The 18,760-nt window shown below is 25.7% G+C and overlaps 1 protein-coding gene across 4 annotated transcripts in view; it reads left to right on the top strand.

The window, feature by feature from the left end:
* LOC114119573 (cordon-bleu protein-like 1) overlaps positions 1–18,760 on the top strand; it is a 102,622-nt gene that overhangs the window by 59,646 nt on the left and 24,216 nt on the right. For all 4 annotated transcript variants that reach the window (XM_050197941.1, XM_050197937.1, XM_050197936.1 and 1 more), the window contains one exon: positions 13,202–13,246. In XM_050197941.1, the coding sequence (XP_050053898.1) occupies positions 13,202–13,246 (45 nt within the window). The remainder of the gene's footprint in view (positions 1–13,201; positions 13,247–18,760) is intronic.

Here is an 18,760-nt window from a genome sequence, read left to right as displayed (position 1 = left end):
TTATAAATTCTTAATTAGTTAAATACTCGTTTGAAATAAGATTTTTATTTGCCAAATTGTCATCAGTAAAAATAATTTTATTAGAAATATGAAACTATTTTTTTGAAATACCTTTTCTAAATGATAAGTATATACCGAGGTATTTACTGTTTTTATTTTTGTTTTATTTACCCTATATTTCCTACTTGTAATTAAATAAAACGAACAAGTCTTAATTAACCTATTTACCTATAGGTAATTTTTTAATTACATGTTTATTTAGTTATTGTTAAAAATATGCTTTTTTACATCATTGGAGTGACATTTTGCAAAGTCGTTAAAACCCCCTCTGTCATCCAAGCATCTTCTTTGGATGCTTTTAGTCATATTTCCTTTTTTAAACTTTTTAAATGTATTTAATCAATATATTGTTATACATTAAATAGAAAAATGTTGAAAAAATTGTATGTGGATCATAAATCATAGGTATTTGAATTAATCTCAATGTTTTTTATATGAATTCACAATAGATATATTTTTATTAATTTACTACCAAGCATTAAAATGTCAACATGATTTTCGAAAGTTTTGCTATTCTTATCATTTGCAATATTACTATTTTCACTTTGAGTTTGCATGAATCTAAAACCAGTATTTTACAGACTTGTTTCTATTACTTATATGTCGATTCCCAATTAAAATTTATAAATTTTAGTTATACTGTATATTATTATAATTAGTAAATAATTATACTATTATTATTATTATTATTTACTTATTCTGTGTTTAAATAATAAATAATAATATGCTGAATTATATGTCTGTGACCTATGCTGTTAAAATTAAAAGATCAACAATTGTTATTCGAAAATAATTTATAAATAATAATATAAAAAAGTATTCCGTAAGAGACAATAAAGCTGTTTTTTATATAGTCAATATAATAGTCCAAGATTAACAATTTGGTACTTTTAAAAATCTTAAAACTCTTTTTTTCTTTGACGTGATTATAATGGTTGATTATTTTTTAGTTCTATAATGAATATATCTTTTGCCGATGAATTTGACCGAAAAATTATGTCAGTAGTTCTACGTATATCTAGTATCTAGGATGTAGGCTATATAATATATAGTTTAACATTGTATTTTACCATGATTTGTATAGCAATGCATATTTCGATAGTATAATGTATATTCTAACTTATAACAAAAACGTTGTTACGAGTTATGAAACAGAAAACTATTTTCACTGCAATGTGTAATGATTGACATCGTGACATTTATATAATAGGTACATCTAAACAGGTATAAAGTGTTAACTTCTAAAAAAAAATTAACCTTGAAATTATATTTCTCAAAAGTATACTTCTACGTAGCGAACAGTTTTTAATTCCCTGTCGCTTATCCATTGGTGTCCACAATACATATAAGTAGGTAGTACAAGAAAATTAATAACCGTAAAATGACTATAAATACTATAGTACCTACCTATTACTTTTTAATTTAATTTTTTTTTTTAAAGAATTTATATTTCAAGGATTAATATCAAAATATCAAAAATCATCAAAATTTTTTTATAAAATACGGGTTTTTTTATTTGTTTTTATTCAAACAGTATATTTATAAATATATATATATTTTTTTTTACTGCAAATTGCATATTTCAAATGACTAAGCAAAACTACTTGAAAATGACCGGAACAGGTCAGTTTAAATTATAAAGATGTGTTTTTATTGTAGAAGGGCATAAGATGAAAACATTGATATTTTTCCAACAAAATTGAAAATAGATGAAGTTAAAATGTTATAAAAATATGGAATAATAACAAAATACTCTATATTTTATAAAGCGTCTAATAAAAATTCGTACGCCGTATGAAATTGTTAAATAATAAGGACTGCAATTATTATTACTCCAATACATTTGTTTGTATGGTGATTACTTAAAAGTTGAGACTACAGTGTCAGACTAGGTTAGAGTCAGACTATCAAACAAAGTCATTAAAAACAATGTAAGCACAATACGATTCATGCACTCGAACAATGATTTTGTCAATGTAAGAATGTGATTTTAACTACTCGTAAGTTACTGACCAAGTAATTGTTATTATTTTGCTTTAAAATATAACTTTAGTGGTATGTTACTAATTAGTTACCTACTTATAACAATATTATCTCTATCCGTTAATATATTAATATAAACTTTGTTTTGTTCTTCGTTTCTAGTACACAAAAGTACATAACACTCATGTTACGTCTTTTAAAATATATATATTATTTAAGTTAAACTCAACAAACATAATTTGATTTTAATATCTATTAACTTTGTTAATTTTAGCTTGAGCTAATATCCATAATCTATTGCCTTGAAGGTTACTATCTGAATAGAATAAACTACAAAATACTGATATATTCATTTTTAAAGTATAGTTCTTATGTATGAATTAATTTTAGAGTTACATAGCACGTGAAAATTATTACATAAAATGCTTATAGGCCATTTTGTTTAATTTCCAAAACTGTTTTATTTGATTCTGGCTTACCTATAACAATATATTAATACTATATATGTATTATGTATCCTTATACCATATACTGTGATTAAATAATGTTGATATTATAATATTAATATATTTCAATATAAATAATTATTGGTTATATTATACTATATAGTATAATCATACGCCTTGAATATCTAAAATTGTTATAAATTATGTACTTATATCTTACAATTTTATAATAATAAATCTAACCTTATTATAAATAAAAAAATTAAAAAAACACTTGTAAAAAAAACAATGTTATTATAGAATAATATTTTTTATATTATTCAATAGATATGCAACCTTACATTTTAAATTTAATATTAAAATTGTTTTGTGTTTATTAAATTTATAAGAAGTAATGATTTATATACCTATTTAGTTTATAAAATCATAAAAAATCTGCAATTATTATATTTTAAAATTTTTTAAGCTTTGTATTTAAATGTTCTGCGTTTTATAATAAATAATATAGAATTACAACCAAAGTAGTATTTCTAGATAATCAAATTAAGAAAAGATTTAGTAAAATTAGTAATGCAAATTTTATAAGTATAGGAACCTAGTATATTATGTAATTGATAATTTAATAGCCTTGAGGTAAACCCACGATGTTTATACGATAATGGAACATAATGATTAAAAACACGATAACTTATTCATACTTCGTGTTCTATATTTGGATTGACTTAAGTTTAGTATTTATGTTTCAAACTACTATTTTAAATAGTATCATATTTTTAAAACAAAAAATGGTAAAAAACTACATACTATAACAAAATTATTATCAACCAATAGAACTTACTTGAATCAATTTATTTATTTTTGATTTGAAAACTAATAAAACAACAATTTAATATTATTATAAAAATTATTCATAATTCAGTATATAATTATAAAATATCTACCCTAAAAATTACTTTTAGATTATTTTCTTTATGCACTCATTAATATCGGTTGTTAAACTAGGATTATTATTAAGTTGTAAAAAATAAATCGTAAGTGGAATTGGAATGGCTTTACTATGTTCGTTTTTTTGTTGTACCCTCTTAAGTCAAGGTCGGCAATAAGCCAACGTGGGGCAGGGGGCAATGTCTGGGAATCCATGAGATAAGAACAGGTTGTTTGATGGAGCCACTGAAGTAGCTCTGCTTCTAAGGTATTTATTTTTTTCATGACGGTCATCCTTTTGTTTTTCTATACTTCATTGGAATCACGTTTTACAATAATAGTAATTACTAACGCATTGTCTTGGCAAAGAAATAGTCAGTTGAGCTTGTGAAAAAAAATAACCAATACCTAACTATAATAAAGGTATCAAAAACATCGACCGTTGGTGTTTAGAAATAAATAGACACTGTATAATATTATATATCTTCATACTAGGAATGTAAAGAAAAAATAATGATAATTTTTTTTAGACCAAACTTCTTTTCAAATCTTAAAGTGAACACAAATCTGATTAATGTTATTATATTTTTAAATAGTGTAATAACGATTATTTGTATCTGACACGTACGTATTTCATACACCTAAGTCTGGTTATTTTAAAAATATGAACACTTACAAACATGAATGTCGATACCTAATAATTATATTTTAGTCTTTTAACTGTAAATGAATACAGAGTGTTATAAATTAGAAAGTTATAATTTAAATTGAAATTGTAAAGCCTACTTATTCTATATATTATAAAGTAATTCACACCTACCGGCATTAAGCCCATTAAGGTCTTGTTGAGTACTTGAGTATAACAAAATAATATTATATTCTTGTAGTCGTGTGTGTGTGTAAAATTGTGCAAAACTCGTTTATCAAAGTCACAGTGATGACGATGGGTGATTACATAAAAAATTATATGTTCCAGTTAAAGTAAATTACGTCTAATTGAAATACAATCAGGGAGAAAAAAATATTGAATATCAGTACTGTCAATTTCATAAGTAATAGCCTTTTTAAAATGTACCTATTTGCCATAGTACACATTTGTGTTCTATTTTTGTTTATTGAAATTATTATGGCAACTAAATGGTACTTAATGTATGTTTTTAAGTTATTATTACATAATATATATTTAAAAATTGTTTGGTTAACCATGTCCATCCATGGCCGCTCATAGGTAAAATGTTCAGGGGGTCAAAATAAAAAAAATAAAAAATGTAAGATAATAAAGATTTAATATTATTTTCACATATAAATGTAAGTACCATATGTATTGAACTACAAGTTAATAATATTTTTTGCCCAAGAGAGGGCTAGTATCCTATCTTACCCCCTCCACCATAGACTCCCATGTGTCCATCTTAAACTTTTATTTAACAATCTTTATAGTATTATTTAGTGGTAGGTATCAAACATTCATGTAATATAGCTCGTAATATAGGTAATTTCTGTATATTAATTGATACAGACAGTAAAGTTGTTATTGAAAATGTATTGTTGAGTATTACTTAAATATTGGATAAACGCGGGTAATAGATAATAATATTATAATTTAACCCATGAACATTAAAAAGAGGTTCTATAAATTGATTTGAAACTTCTTGAAAATTATGTATAAAACAATTAATTAAATGAAAACCGGGTAAATCCCTCTGTTATATAGTAAATTAGTTTGTCTAACAATAAATTAGTCTAAATATTTTGATAATTTATTGTGTATAGAAAATAATAGTATACATAGGTAATTATGAAAAGTTTCAATTCCTTATATTTAATATAATATATAATATAAATTTTTTAAATTTCAATATAAGAATTAAAATCTTTAAAAGAAAAACATTAGTTTACGTTTAATTATGCCTTAAAAATTATAACTTGAAATATCGTTTTTTTTCGTTTTTATTGATTTTTTTAAAACTACTGAAAATGTTTTACTTTTGACTTGGTGCATTGTTTTCCTAAAGTAAAAAAATAACAAATGTTGGTATTTTCAATTTTTTATTATTTATTTGATAAACTAGCTCCAAGTGTTTGCATTTGTCATTTATTAAATAAAAATAAAAATAAACACCCGATCATTAGTTATTATCGTCTTAAGTTGATTTATCACCGCACCACCCATACAAATAATAATTAATAAAATACCGTTATCTAAATACACAAATTCAGATATCACACGATGTGTTTAATAGAGAGTACTTTTAATATAAATTAGATTTCAATATATTTTATTTTATTATTATATACTTATACAAAAATGATCGAATATTATACAATTCTTATTAATATTAAAAAGAAAATGTTTATTAGCTGATAGTTTTATACGTTAAAGTTCAATTGGTTAAAGTGAATGGAAAAAACCGTCTATAGCTTACTGGCACCAGTTTAAGATGTTTAAGATTAGCTACAGTTATTACTTATTATACAATAATATGAGAATATAAGTATAGTTATAATTTTGAAAGGATAATTAGAAAATCATGTCAAGTCCCTTTAAATATTTACATCAAATATCAATAGCTAGCGAAACTTATAAAAATCTTCGCAACTAAATTTCTTTGAACCCTGTAAATTATTCATTTATCGAATGACGAACTAATGTATTTACTTTCAACAATAGGAACACTCCGCTGATAACTTAATATATAATAATATCGTAAGTTACGTGAATAGAAAAATAAGATACTTGTTCTTTTTTATTATTATTAGTTTTGATATCATTGAGTTTTGTAGTACTATTTAGAGAAACTATTACAATATATTATTATCGTTACCGAGTCCTATATTTATTACTAAGATTACTTTTAGTGTTTTTTCCACATACAATTGATGTTGAAAATACACTTTGGTCTGGTCAATGGATATGTACGATACTCGTAGCGTAAATTCACATAATTTTAAAACGAAAGTTTTATTGCGGTATTATTTGAATATAAATAATTTATTTTTCACTTTATATTATACACAATAATTTCGTTATGCATTTATGTGTTCTTTAAACTGTTGTATTGTAAAATAGTTAAGCTCCTCTGTACAATAATTTGTTCAGCTGTTTACATATAAGTTATAATTACACAATAATTGTTCAGTGTTGTTCAATTGATCTCTAAACACCTTGTTTCAATCAAAAATCGTAGTTTGATCAAAATAATATTAATAATCACGGTTATATTTTATAAACATTTTATAATAATAATTATCATTCATTATTGTTTCTTATAAAATTATTTAAAATTATTTTTAAAACTAATTTTGAAACAACTGGTTTACTAAATATGTATATACATAATTTTTAAAATGATAAGATAAGTGAATAGAATTAAAAGATTTAGCGGGATTTAACATGCTGTGAAGTATTTTGATATCTTTATGAAATAGATATCATACTTAACCTAAGACAATCTTATACAAATGAACATTCAATTATATCACTACAAAACGAACGTGTAGGTTTTATGTTACCTCTTTTTAGTTGTAAAAACTGGTTTACAGGTAGCCGTTTTTTAACACAATCTTATAAAAAATGTAGGTGCACAATACTGTATGACTACTCACTACTATTATGAATAAGACTGTCACTTTATAATTTATAATTGTTGAACTATACCAGTCACGAATTCATCTTATGTACTTAAAAGCTACAAGTTTACAACTTGCATTATTTAAGTCCATTATCAACAAAACAAATCATAATAAATGCATGTTAAAATCTTCTGTTGTAGTTGAGTTATTTATGTATACCCAAGCAATCATATTAGCACATAATAGAATTATAGAATCAAATGTGAATTTTATGTAATATGTCTTGCACATTTTGTCTGCCATAGCTTCTAATTGATAGTCATTTATTTTAAAAACCAGTTATACATTATAACTACACCATTATGCTATAGTTTCTATATGTTATTTATATGTTTAACATCGTGATCATGCAATTAAAAACAACATAATTACTATGCTAACTAAAAGAAGCGCGTTCTCAATAATTCAATAATACGCATCATAGCCTAAAAAAATTACCATACATTTAAATTTATTCTAAATTTATAAAGATATAAATGGTTGGTGATTGTTATTCGTTGCATTGTAAAATTTTAAAACATTTATTTTGTTTAGCTCTTCTAAAAATAAAAAATATGTGTATAATATATGAATAGATGTACTGCAGAGTGTATTTTTATCATAGTATTCATATTATGTATTAATATATTCTTTTATACATTAATTCCAATACTTACCTATGTTTTTTTTTTAATTTAAAATAACGTAGATACTTACTTTAGATGTATATTTACATTAAAAAAATAAAAATACATTCTTAATAATAGTTCTTTAAGCAACTAGTTATTTTAAAACCTAAGAATATGCAGTAGGCACCTATTTAAATTGTTCATGATAAGTTGATATTTTTTTATATCGATCATTAAAGCAATCAATTAATTTATAAATATTTATAACACTAATGAGTTGTAATTAAATAAGGTATTGGATTTTTAGTCAGCAAAAAATTGAAATGTTTATTTTGTATAGCTTTAATATACGTGTACAAGAATATAACAAAATAATTCCTGTTTCGCATAAATCAAAATCAATGTTTTGAATAAAAAAAAAAAAGCTTAAATGAGTTAAACAAATATTGCATTTATTTAATTTTATTACGCACAATATAATTTATTAATCATGTATGGTTTTAGAATTATAATGTATTATTAGGTACGTACAGAACTCAAGAACTTAACATGTTTGTAGAAAAATATTTTCGTTTTATGTTCAGAAATTTATTTAGAAAATATGATACCTACTCGTATACATAATATATTTGTATGATACCTTATACACGACTAAACATGTCTTGTTGGATGAAATTAATACCCATAAACGTGAAGAGATCTATTCCCGCGTAAGTTTAGTGTGTATTATATACCATAGTTATGAAAAAAAGTTGTTGGTTTTAGTTCTTACAATCAATACTATAGTTGTATGACCATTTAAAATAAAAATATAATATGGACTAGCACAGAACTAAATAATTTAAAATGGTAAAATTCGTCTGAATTGTATTGGAACATTTAGATACCTAACTATAAGTATGTATATACTATTTTATCTTTTCATTTTGAAACGATCATAACTTTAAAATAAAGTATACAATATAATTGGTTAAAAGTATTTATCCGAAGTATAGGTACTGTTTTAAATTCAAATTTCGTAGCTTAGATTACTTTTCGACGAATCGTTTTCACTTCGCATTAGTATAACAACAGTTCCTTTATGCATCTATATATATTATATACAATACACATATACACGCACATGTTTAAAAAATATTACTTAACTAATTATAGTAGAGTGGGTTTAATATACTTATCAAGTTATAAACTATATTCAATAATTACTTGGTTTATGTTTTGATATATAAGCAATTACAATATGGAGTTTAAAAAAGGAAATTATATAGTAAAAAATTAAAACTTGATTAGTGTAAATTTAACTCTGTATTAGGTCCTCGTGTAAAAAATTATTTTAACTGTAGGTAATGGGTTTTAGCATTTTTATGGCATCTTCTATATAATCCTAAAAGGAAAAAATGGGACTGTGCAAAAATTATAAGCTTCATCATATAGTAATTCATTGCAAGTGCTTCAGACCTTTTAGGATTATGTCTAACGACTTAAGTGTGTAACATACTAACATGTTTATGACATTGGACATTGACCAATAAGCTTGAGCTCAACATTATTACGAGTACCGACGTAACAATAATTTATGAGTCATTCACTGTTACTGTATCGTTGAAAAATGGTATAAAGTATTCAAAAATAAATACATATATTTTGATGTTGATATAAACGTAAAATATATTATTTATGAATTCAAATTTTATCGATACCATAACTCAAAAATATCACGTTTCTGCCAATATAAATTTATAGATTTTATGGAAGTTTCATAGAAAATAACTGGAAATACTGCATTCACCATATTTTCTCTATACCTATTATCAACAAAATTTCTATTGGAAAAAGAAACTGTTGAACCAATTTTTAAGATTAAGATTAAAAGTATAAAAATCTTGAAAATGTATTAGATCATTATTATTAGTTTCACACAATATTTTATTTAATTGATATAGGTAAAAACTTTTACTTAAAAATCTTAGAACATAATATAACTACACTCACGTTTCTAAGCTACAATCATTAAAAATTACAACATATTTTTCTATTGTCTATGCTTTTCTCATCGTTTTCTATGCATATAATATTATAATAAACACTTAAAAGTACATAAATTACTATTTATTTACGTTAAAATATCATACAAATTAACAGATGAGAAAATAATTCGAGCATAATAAAAATTTAATCAAGTAGGTATATCAATTAAATGAATGTCTATTTAGTTAAAAACTCCCATAGCCTGATGTGGAATAGCCGAAGAAAGTATTGAGTCTATTCTCTCGTCTCTTGTTTTTATTTCTGCTTCACGTGTTTATAGATGGTACATAGTTCATACAATATTATTACTTAATAAAGACGTATATAAGTCGAGAACGTTGAAAATCAAACAATTTCATGGACCATTGACAATAGTGCTACTGCTTTGTGCAACATAACATTTTTTGAACGGTTACCAAAAAAAATTATTATTATTCAAGTATATGAGTATATGACTTTTAAAAATCTATTTTATTTCCCTTGGCAAAAAAAAAACAGAACGAGATAAATTATATACTTCAATTTTTAGAGAGTTATTCTCGAGTACACACAGATTGATTAGAAAAGTACTCAAGTCACTTGGGATAGGTACTTCAAGTATATTTGGCTACTAAAACATATTGGAAAGTTATATTGACCACAATGTAAAAATATTCTAATTCTTCGCTCTATCTACACCGTTAGAAAGAAAATTCTACGAACGTATTCAAATGATCGAAACAGCATGAAAAAAAAATAATAAAACATAAATTATTTAAGAAATTATTATCATTATAATAAAATTGTAAATTGCACAAATGTTTGTCTATACAATTCTTTTTACTATATTTTTTTTTATTATTTCTTTGTATTTATTATGCGACAATATAAAATACCTAAAAATCTTAACTTGCCAACATACTCATTGCTCCGTGCTACCTACCTATTTATACTATACCTATATAATTTTGTTGTGGAAACGTATTATGTAGAGCGGTTCTTGGAATATAATCTAAATTATTCTTATTAATTTTTATAGATGTTGACCTTGAACAATGTGGTTTAGGAGAATTGTGAAGGTCGAATTTTAAAACCCTGCTGTATCAATCGTAACCATCGAAGTGATCAAAACATGTTTTTATCGAAAACTCACATTTCTAATAATAATATTTCAGGTTACATTGACAGTCATTTGACATTCACAACCACTATTTCATAACACAAATTAGGCAAACTAAAATAATACTAATAAGTAATAATAATCAATACACTGTTGCAACGTCTTCTCGAAACTCCTGAGGTCTCATCACATTTTATTTCTTAGATGTTTTCGTAAAACATTTTATGATATGTGTACTTAAAATTATTAATAATGTAATATTAAAACCATAGGTAATTTAAATGTAATTATTAATAATATGAAAGATATTTTTTTTTCAAATTCCGCTATATAGTTATGATTTGTTGAAGGATAATAAATAGCTATAACAAAAAAACGACGCGGTCACGGTGGTGTGTTAAAACTTAAAAAGCTATTATAATAATTTTTTTCAATTTTCATCATCGGTTCATATTTTAATTAAAAACATAAAGAAACAAACCAAGTTCATTCATTAACTGTAAGTGTGATAATTTAAATCCTTATATCGTCACACTTCAAATGTTGTGAAGATAAATAATTTACAATTTTCTTTAAATCAGATTTCGTCTTGAAATTGTCATGTTCTTGATTTATTAAATCTCTTATAATCTCTTGACTTTTAAATTAGCCAAGTGACGAAGAAAACTCGTATTTACGTATTTTATTTTTTACAACGTTAAAAAAATGTGAACTACATATTACACACGTTTTTCCTCGAAAATCCGAAACGAAAATAGTTTTCTTTGAAAACGATAATCATCTTCGACAGTATAGAGAATGAAAAACAAAAACCGTAATAATAATAATACAGCGAATACATTATAATAGTATCATAATATTGTGACGGCTATTGAAGGTTATAAACACATCGGACAGGCCAAATGCGGCGTCTGCACTGTACGGTACGAATAGAATAATAGCTAGCCGCGCGTATTCGAACCGTGGCTCAAAACCAGTACATGACCGTACGAAAATATATAATAACCAAACACTAGCTATACCTATATAACAATCACAGTGTAGTACCGCAAAACATATATACTATAATATATTATATAGTCACATTTCACGTACACGCACTATGCCAGTCATTGTGATACACGCAAACATTGGATCTATTATAAAAGTAATACAGTTCTAGAAACCTACATATTATTGTTAAGTATATAGAAGGTATGTATTATGAACATATGGAAAAATAATAATAATAATAGTAATATTAAAAAAAAAAAAAACGTTGTACTTAGATGTGTATATACGTGTACAAATGTAGTTACCAACGAAATATAACAATAATTGGATTGGATGCAGATCAGTCAAGATTTATCGGACGAAGAACGCAAAGAATAGAATCTATATGATGTACTTAGGTACTATAAGTAGGTACCCATCTATATACACTAATATACTGCATCCGCGGAGACAACATAGGCAGGTATATACTGCCGGCACTATTAAAATAAAATACGATTGTATTACTTTTTGCAACTTATGGAAAAATATCAATCGGTGTACCTATATAGAAACCGACTGCTACACAACATTCCGTCGAATTTATTATACCTACCCACGTATATTCATTTCCTATTCCGTAATGAAATACGAACGCGCATAACACAAATCTACACGTAAATGTATAATATTATATTCTCAATCAAAAGATCGGGAGTATTTTAATTATGGCGACAGGTTTTTTTTGCATATTGCATTATATGCAATAACAAAACGATATTAGTTATTTTTTAAGTATAACATAATATAGTGAACCGATCAATTTGTGTAAAATGTAGATATATACCTAAAGTTTTAACATTGTTGACATTTCAAAATAAAAATATAAGACTGAAAACATTAACAATATTTGTATGTAATTCAAATTTTAAATGCCTATAATATACGCTGCTGTTATAATAATATGTAATAGTTATTCAAGTTATTGTACACAACGTGATTGATGGCACTAAGACCTAGGGTTAAGGAGTTTCTACATTTCTAGGAATTTGAGATTACAGGTTGTGTTGACCTGTTACAATTATTGCTCATATTATTAATTAAATATTGCAATATTTATTATAATGTGTATATAACTCGTATTGGATTAAATATATGTATAATGACATCTTTATCGTTTTTCGTAATATCGGTTTACACAATTTCCGATATTGCAAAAGTATACAAAAAAATTATATTCGAGCAAGAGCACAATTGAACAAATATAAACCATCAATTTACCATAGCCAAACACAACGTACATATTATTATAAAACGCATTATATATATTAATAGTTATTTGTTTGTTCTGTTGATCGCTGCATACTTGACGTATTCTATCATCATTAAACTGTTTTTTTTTTAAAGTAAACTTTTGTAACTTATATTTTTTGTAATTTTATTTATAGGTTCCATTCAAAAGCCGATCAATCAAATCACATAGAACAATTAAGGTAATATTTATTTTAAAATATGTATATAATAATAATAATAATATGCACCTATATCTTTATTATACCGATCAAGTATTTTGCTTTGATTAATACCGTGTTGTAGTACCTACTAACAAATGTTTTCTAAAATAAACAAATACACACAAATGAACAAATTACTTCAATGTATTATAATTTATAAATCTCAATTTTTTTTTAACATATACTCAGGGCCTGATTAACCAATAAGCTAAGTAGGCTACAGCCTAGGGCGCCAATTGGTTAACGTTAAATTGGGGGCGCCACAACATTTTTTTTTACGAATGTAGAATTTTTGCTAACCCTAGCCTACTGGTGACCAACTCCTTAATCAGGCCCTGCATATACTTGGGAATTGTTAACTTTAAATGATACCTATCTAATATAGTACCAACAATTTTCAATTTTTGATCCATAAATACTGTAAAAAATATTGAGAATAATTCTATCCAAAAATTCGGTCGTACGCTCAATACAAATTAAATAAAACATAAAGTACAATATTATAAAACCAATAATAGCTTCATCATTTTACTCCAAATCTCAATGTAATAATATAAACGTTAACTTGAATAAACCAATATTTTATATATCAAACCATATTTTTAATTTCTACTGGATACCGATCACCAAAGTACCAGTAGTATACGCGTAGTATTTCTTTCAAGTAACCATATTGATTTCAAAAAATAATCCAAATTAGGTCTAGTCTAATATCCGGAAAACAATATGTAGGTACGTAGTACGTATATATGGGTTATGTGTATTATATGATTGTATGTGTTTACGTATATAGACGGGAAAGGGTCCCGAGGCCTTTTTATTTTTTATATGGTTAGAGCATGAATGATCCGATTGCAATAATAGTCACGCTCGGTGAACCCCGAAGAATCGTTTCGGAAGTAGATGACGGTTTCGCCCGTGTGACACGCCTCTTAAACGGTTGGCGTGCAGGCCAGCGCCCTGCTTGTATGATCGTTTTTTTATGTAACGGTAGTGGCATAATAAAAGAGATTAGAAGAACGTGACCAGTGTATGTAATAATAAGACAGTACTTCAAAATTGTAATAATAATAATTACAATGCAGTGAAATAGTATAGTTATGCTACCTGTCTGTACTGTAGTGAATCAACACTGTATAAGTAATGCCAATTATTGCAGTGCTTCAATGTATGCATACAAAAACAACGTAAATTTAATTGTCGAATGAAGGTAATTAACCAACTTAAAATACAAATGGGATTTTTTTTTTGATTTTTACTACTGTTGTGATTTTACAAGAAACAAATTCAATTTCCCAAACATCGCAGTCATAGGCGTATTTTTTGTATTTATATATTTGTTTATTTAATTAATTACATAATTGTATTATACAAGAAATTATATTAAATGTCTAGTATGTCAATATAATCATGTCCTCCCATCTATCTAGATTTTTGCCACAATTGTTCGCTATGATTACGACTATCCCCAAGATTTCATCATCACTAACACTATATTGATTTTAAAAAAATTACGATTTAACAGAAAATATCCATCGTATGTCGTACATTTATTATAAATTAGAAGGTTAAGTAGAGACGATTGACGTACTTCATAATAACCAAGGTAATAACTCATCTGATATTTATTTCACGTGTTTTATACCTATATGACCATTGTAATATTTAACTAGATGTAAATATGAAATTTATAAATAAAATATAAATCATTAATAATTATTTTATAGGATTTTTTTTTAGTTTCTAAGTCTTCTTTACTTTGAACTTACCAATTAGTTACTATTTAAAAACTTAGTTTTAAGTTATTAAACAATAAACATGTGATGTGTTGCTTAAATTCTTGAGTATAGCCAGTAACCACCCACCTGAGAAGCAGCAACCAGAGTAACTGCTGAACACCAATGCCACCTAATACAGTATTGACCAATTATTAGTTAAGATTCGTCTATAAGACTGATTACGTATAAAAACCAGGAAATCATCACTCTTATAAAAGAATATCCAATTTTTTCAAACAAACATTTTCACAATTGTTTTTTTGTAGTTATGTGAATAAAGTACTTATGTAATAAGAACTATTTACAATTTTTTAAAAAGTTGATTTTAAACTTAAAAATGTAATTATTTTTTTATATTATCTTCTTTGGCATTTCAACAAAGAACGTAATTGAAATACTGAAACTGATAATCATTTTTATATACATAGATTTATTCTCTTAACGCTTTATTAGATTTTGTCATTATTCTGTATAATCGTAACACGGAAATTTTGATACTTATTTAATTTATGCATTTATACGTGTAAAAATATTAATTTTTAAATTAAATAAATAAATGAAGTATATTAATTATGTTTAGTAGATTTATCTATATTCTATGATGTTTAATATTATATCATTTACTATTTATTTTCTAAGTTATTTATCATAATTACATACTTATGTACTTATATTGTCTATTAATAACTTATCTCTTTTATCGTATTTATAAACTTAAGCATCATGACACATTTATATTTTGATATTTTTGTATGTTCTTAATAAATATTAATACAAACTCAAAGTTAAGATCTCCTAATAATGAAATTATAAAACTATTAGAAACAAAAGACTAAGTGTCTTCAAATTCTACAAAAGTCTTGATGGGTCGAAATTGTTCTACCAGTAATCGTGACAGTATTGGCGGTGACCTTCAGTAGCTCACGTTTTAATGTTTCGGTGCATACATCTCTACTGTTCTTCGTATATCAGTCATGGGACATACAATAACTATGAATCATATCAGTCTGTGAAAGTATAGGGGAAAAAATGAAAATTATTACTGAAACCCAATGAATCAGATGTATATGTAATCAAATGAACGGAATGTATATTATAAACGTGAGGTTAGTTGAAATTAATATCTAAAATTATGATTATGAAAAACTGTTAATGTTCTATACATTCCAAATATATCAAAACTAAATATTGTAAATATGTACATACTTTACATTCTTTTCAATTTCTAAAATATGTTCAACGCAATTTTATATTCTATATTCAACAATATAATCAAGACATAGCATTTAAACAGTAAATTTTAAATAAATACTAAACAAGCATTGTGTTTAAAACAATAATTAGAAAAATATAATTTTCTAAACTGAAATAACATAAAAAAATATCAACTCGTTTACACGGTAATGTTTAATATAAGCCTTTCCGAAAAAAAAGAAAACTACGTAGATACTTAAATATTTTGTAAAATTACCAATTGTTTATGTTAGATCTTAGATGTATCAATGTGTGTCATATTCGTTGCGCATTTCAGTAGACAGGTATTACTTATACCTGTATTATATCCTTTAATAGGATTTCAAAGTTTTTAATCGAATTATCCCAACGAAGTAGCAACATTTTCACGGATCATCTAACGCGTCTTCCTGTTCGTACGTGTTCATCCATCCGTTTTCTGGGCCGAAAATCGTTTACTTAGTTTTTTTCTTCAATAGCGGCTTTAACAATTCCTTGACTCCTTTTGTCAATCAATTAGTGCTTATATCGAACACTACAATTTCACATATATGTGTGAGACTATAGTATTTCACTTTATTTATTTGGGCTAATCAGAGCATGGTGCACACAGAGTTTAACATGTAGTTACCTACGTATGTCATTCAATATACACGTTTGCACGAGTCGAAGCACATGCGAGTCGCATTTTGTATGATAGCCGTTGGCATTACCTAGTTCGCACGAGATTCGCTTAGAACTTAAGCCGTCACCGGGTCGGTTACTATATGCGTATACGCCTATAGGCTATACTACAAGCGGGCACTTCACATTTAATATTTAAAGCTTAATCGGCATAAAAGTATAAATATTGAACATACTATTACAATAAAAAAAATTTTATATTTATAAACGTACAGTAAATAATAAAACTGGTTCGTACAATGAAGAGAGAAAGTAGACCTGGAGTTCTCCGTAATAATGAGAGTATACGCGAAAAGAGAATAGTCTACGAGATAGAGTCTTACGATGGGTTTGTTGAAAATAAAAAGAAAAGTAATGCAAGTTAAATTACGACAAGTAATTAAAGAAAGTAAAGACGGGAACATTATATTGGCATTTTTGGGACCAACTTATAACTTACAAGTCCATATGAATCGACCTTCGTTGCAGCGGAGCCCGGTGGAGGAAAAGTCTCTACGGGAGTACGACGTACGACGCTCATTTGAAAACAATATAGAAGGTTTAACTTTAACAAACCCGTGTGTACTATTATTGTATAATTAACTATTTGAAAAAAATAAAAAGATTTAGGCAGATCCTTAAACCTAAATGTATGAAATAAATCATATGATAGTATAAACTTAAATATTATTTAATGCAAATTCAATAGGTATTTCCTTTTTATTGAAAAATTTAATTTAGGTATTGACTTTTCGAAATAAAAGTGGGTAATGTTAAAAAATATATTTATGTACATTTGTCTCAAAAACATGTAATATTAACTATTATAATTATGTTATCCTAGCCTCAAAAATGTTAAAAGTGTTTAAACGTGTTGTTTAATTTTAAGTAAGCAAATAACTCAAAATTATTTTATGATCAACCAACCATACACTGCAGCATCTCTAACCATAAATTATTATTCATTATTCATGCAACTATGCAAATAAGTGTATTTTAATTCTTATCTTTTAACTTATAACAATTAATTGTTCATTATTTTTTTTTTATGTGTATACTGTACATACTTTATAGAATTATATAAACATTTTAAGAGATCCAAATATCTGATAATCGTATATAATCAGTGAAAATTTTTTTCTCAAAAAGCTTCAGTATAGGTAGTAAAATATATATAGCTACAATCATGATATTCATTATATTTTACAAGTCAATATTGTACATTACGGCCAAGGTGCCCGCTTTATTTAATGATAAGAAATTATTTTAAATATTCCATGAACCAAATCGAACCATTCTCTCGCGTCTGCTGTAAGAACTTTACCATTCTAAAACGTGAATATGATTTAAATTATAATATTATAACGTTCCTACACACATGTTAGAAATTATATACTTTAATAACATAGTTCGCGTCTTATTCATTCTTATACGTTTATTATGCACTATATGATTATTTACGTTCAGGATGCTTTCGCATAAATCGGTTACCATTGATGGACGCGTGGTGCGAAATTGCCAGTTCTGTGCCACGTTAATTACAGAGAAAGTGCCGCACAATATGTAGAATGTAAATGTTAAATAACAATAATCGTTATTAAAACTGTCGTGTTTACAATTTTTAATGTCGTATAGACCTCAAACACATTCAGTTTATAATATACCTACGCATGCGTGAAATGTAATTGTTTTTATACCGCAATGTATATATTGTGTGTATTAATTGGTTAGATTCGTTGTGGTTCATAATCCTAAACGAGAATTATTTTATTTCCGTTTATGTTAAAAGAATTAATAAAAATTCCATTTATTCTACAGC

The sequence above is a fragment of the Aphis gossypii genome, chromosome 1 (assembly GCF_020184175.1).
Source record: "Aphis gossypii isolate Hap1 chromosome 1, ASM2018417v2, whole genome shotgun sequence".
Lineage (NCBI taxonomy): Eukaryota > Metazoa > Arthropoda > Insecta > Hemiptera > Aphididae > Aphis > Aphis gossypii.
This window is presented reverse-complemented; position numbering and strand designations above follow the sequence as displayed.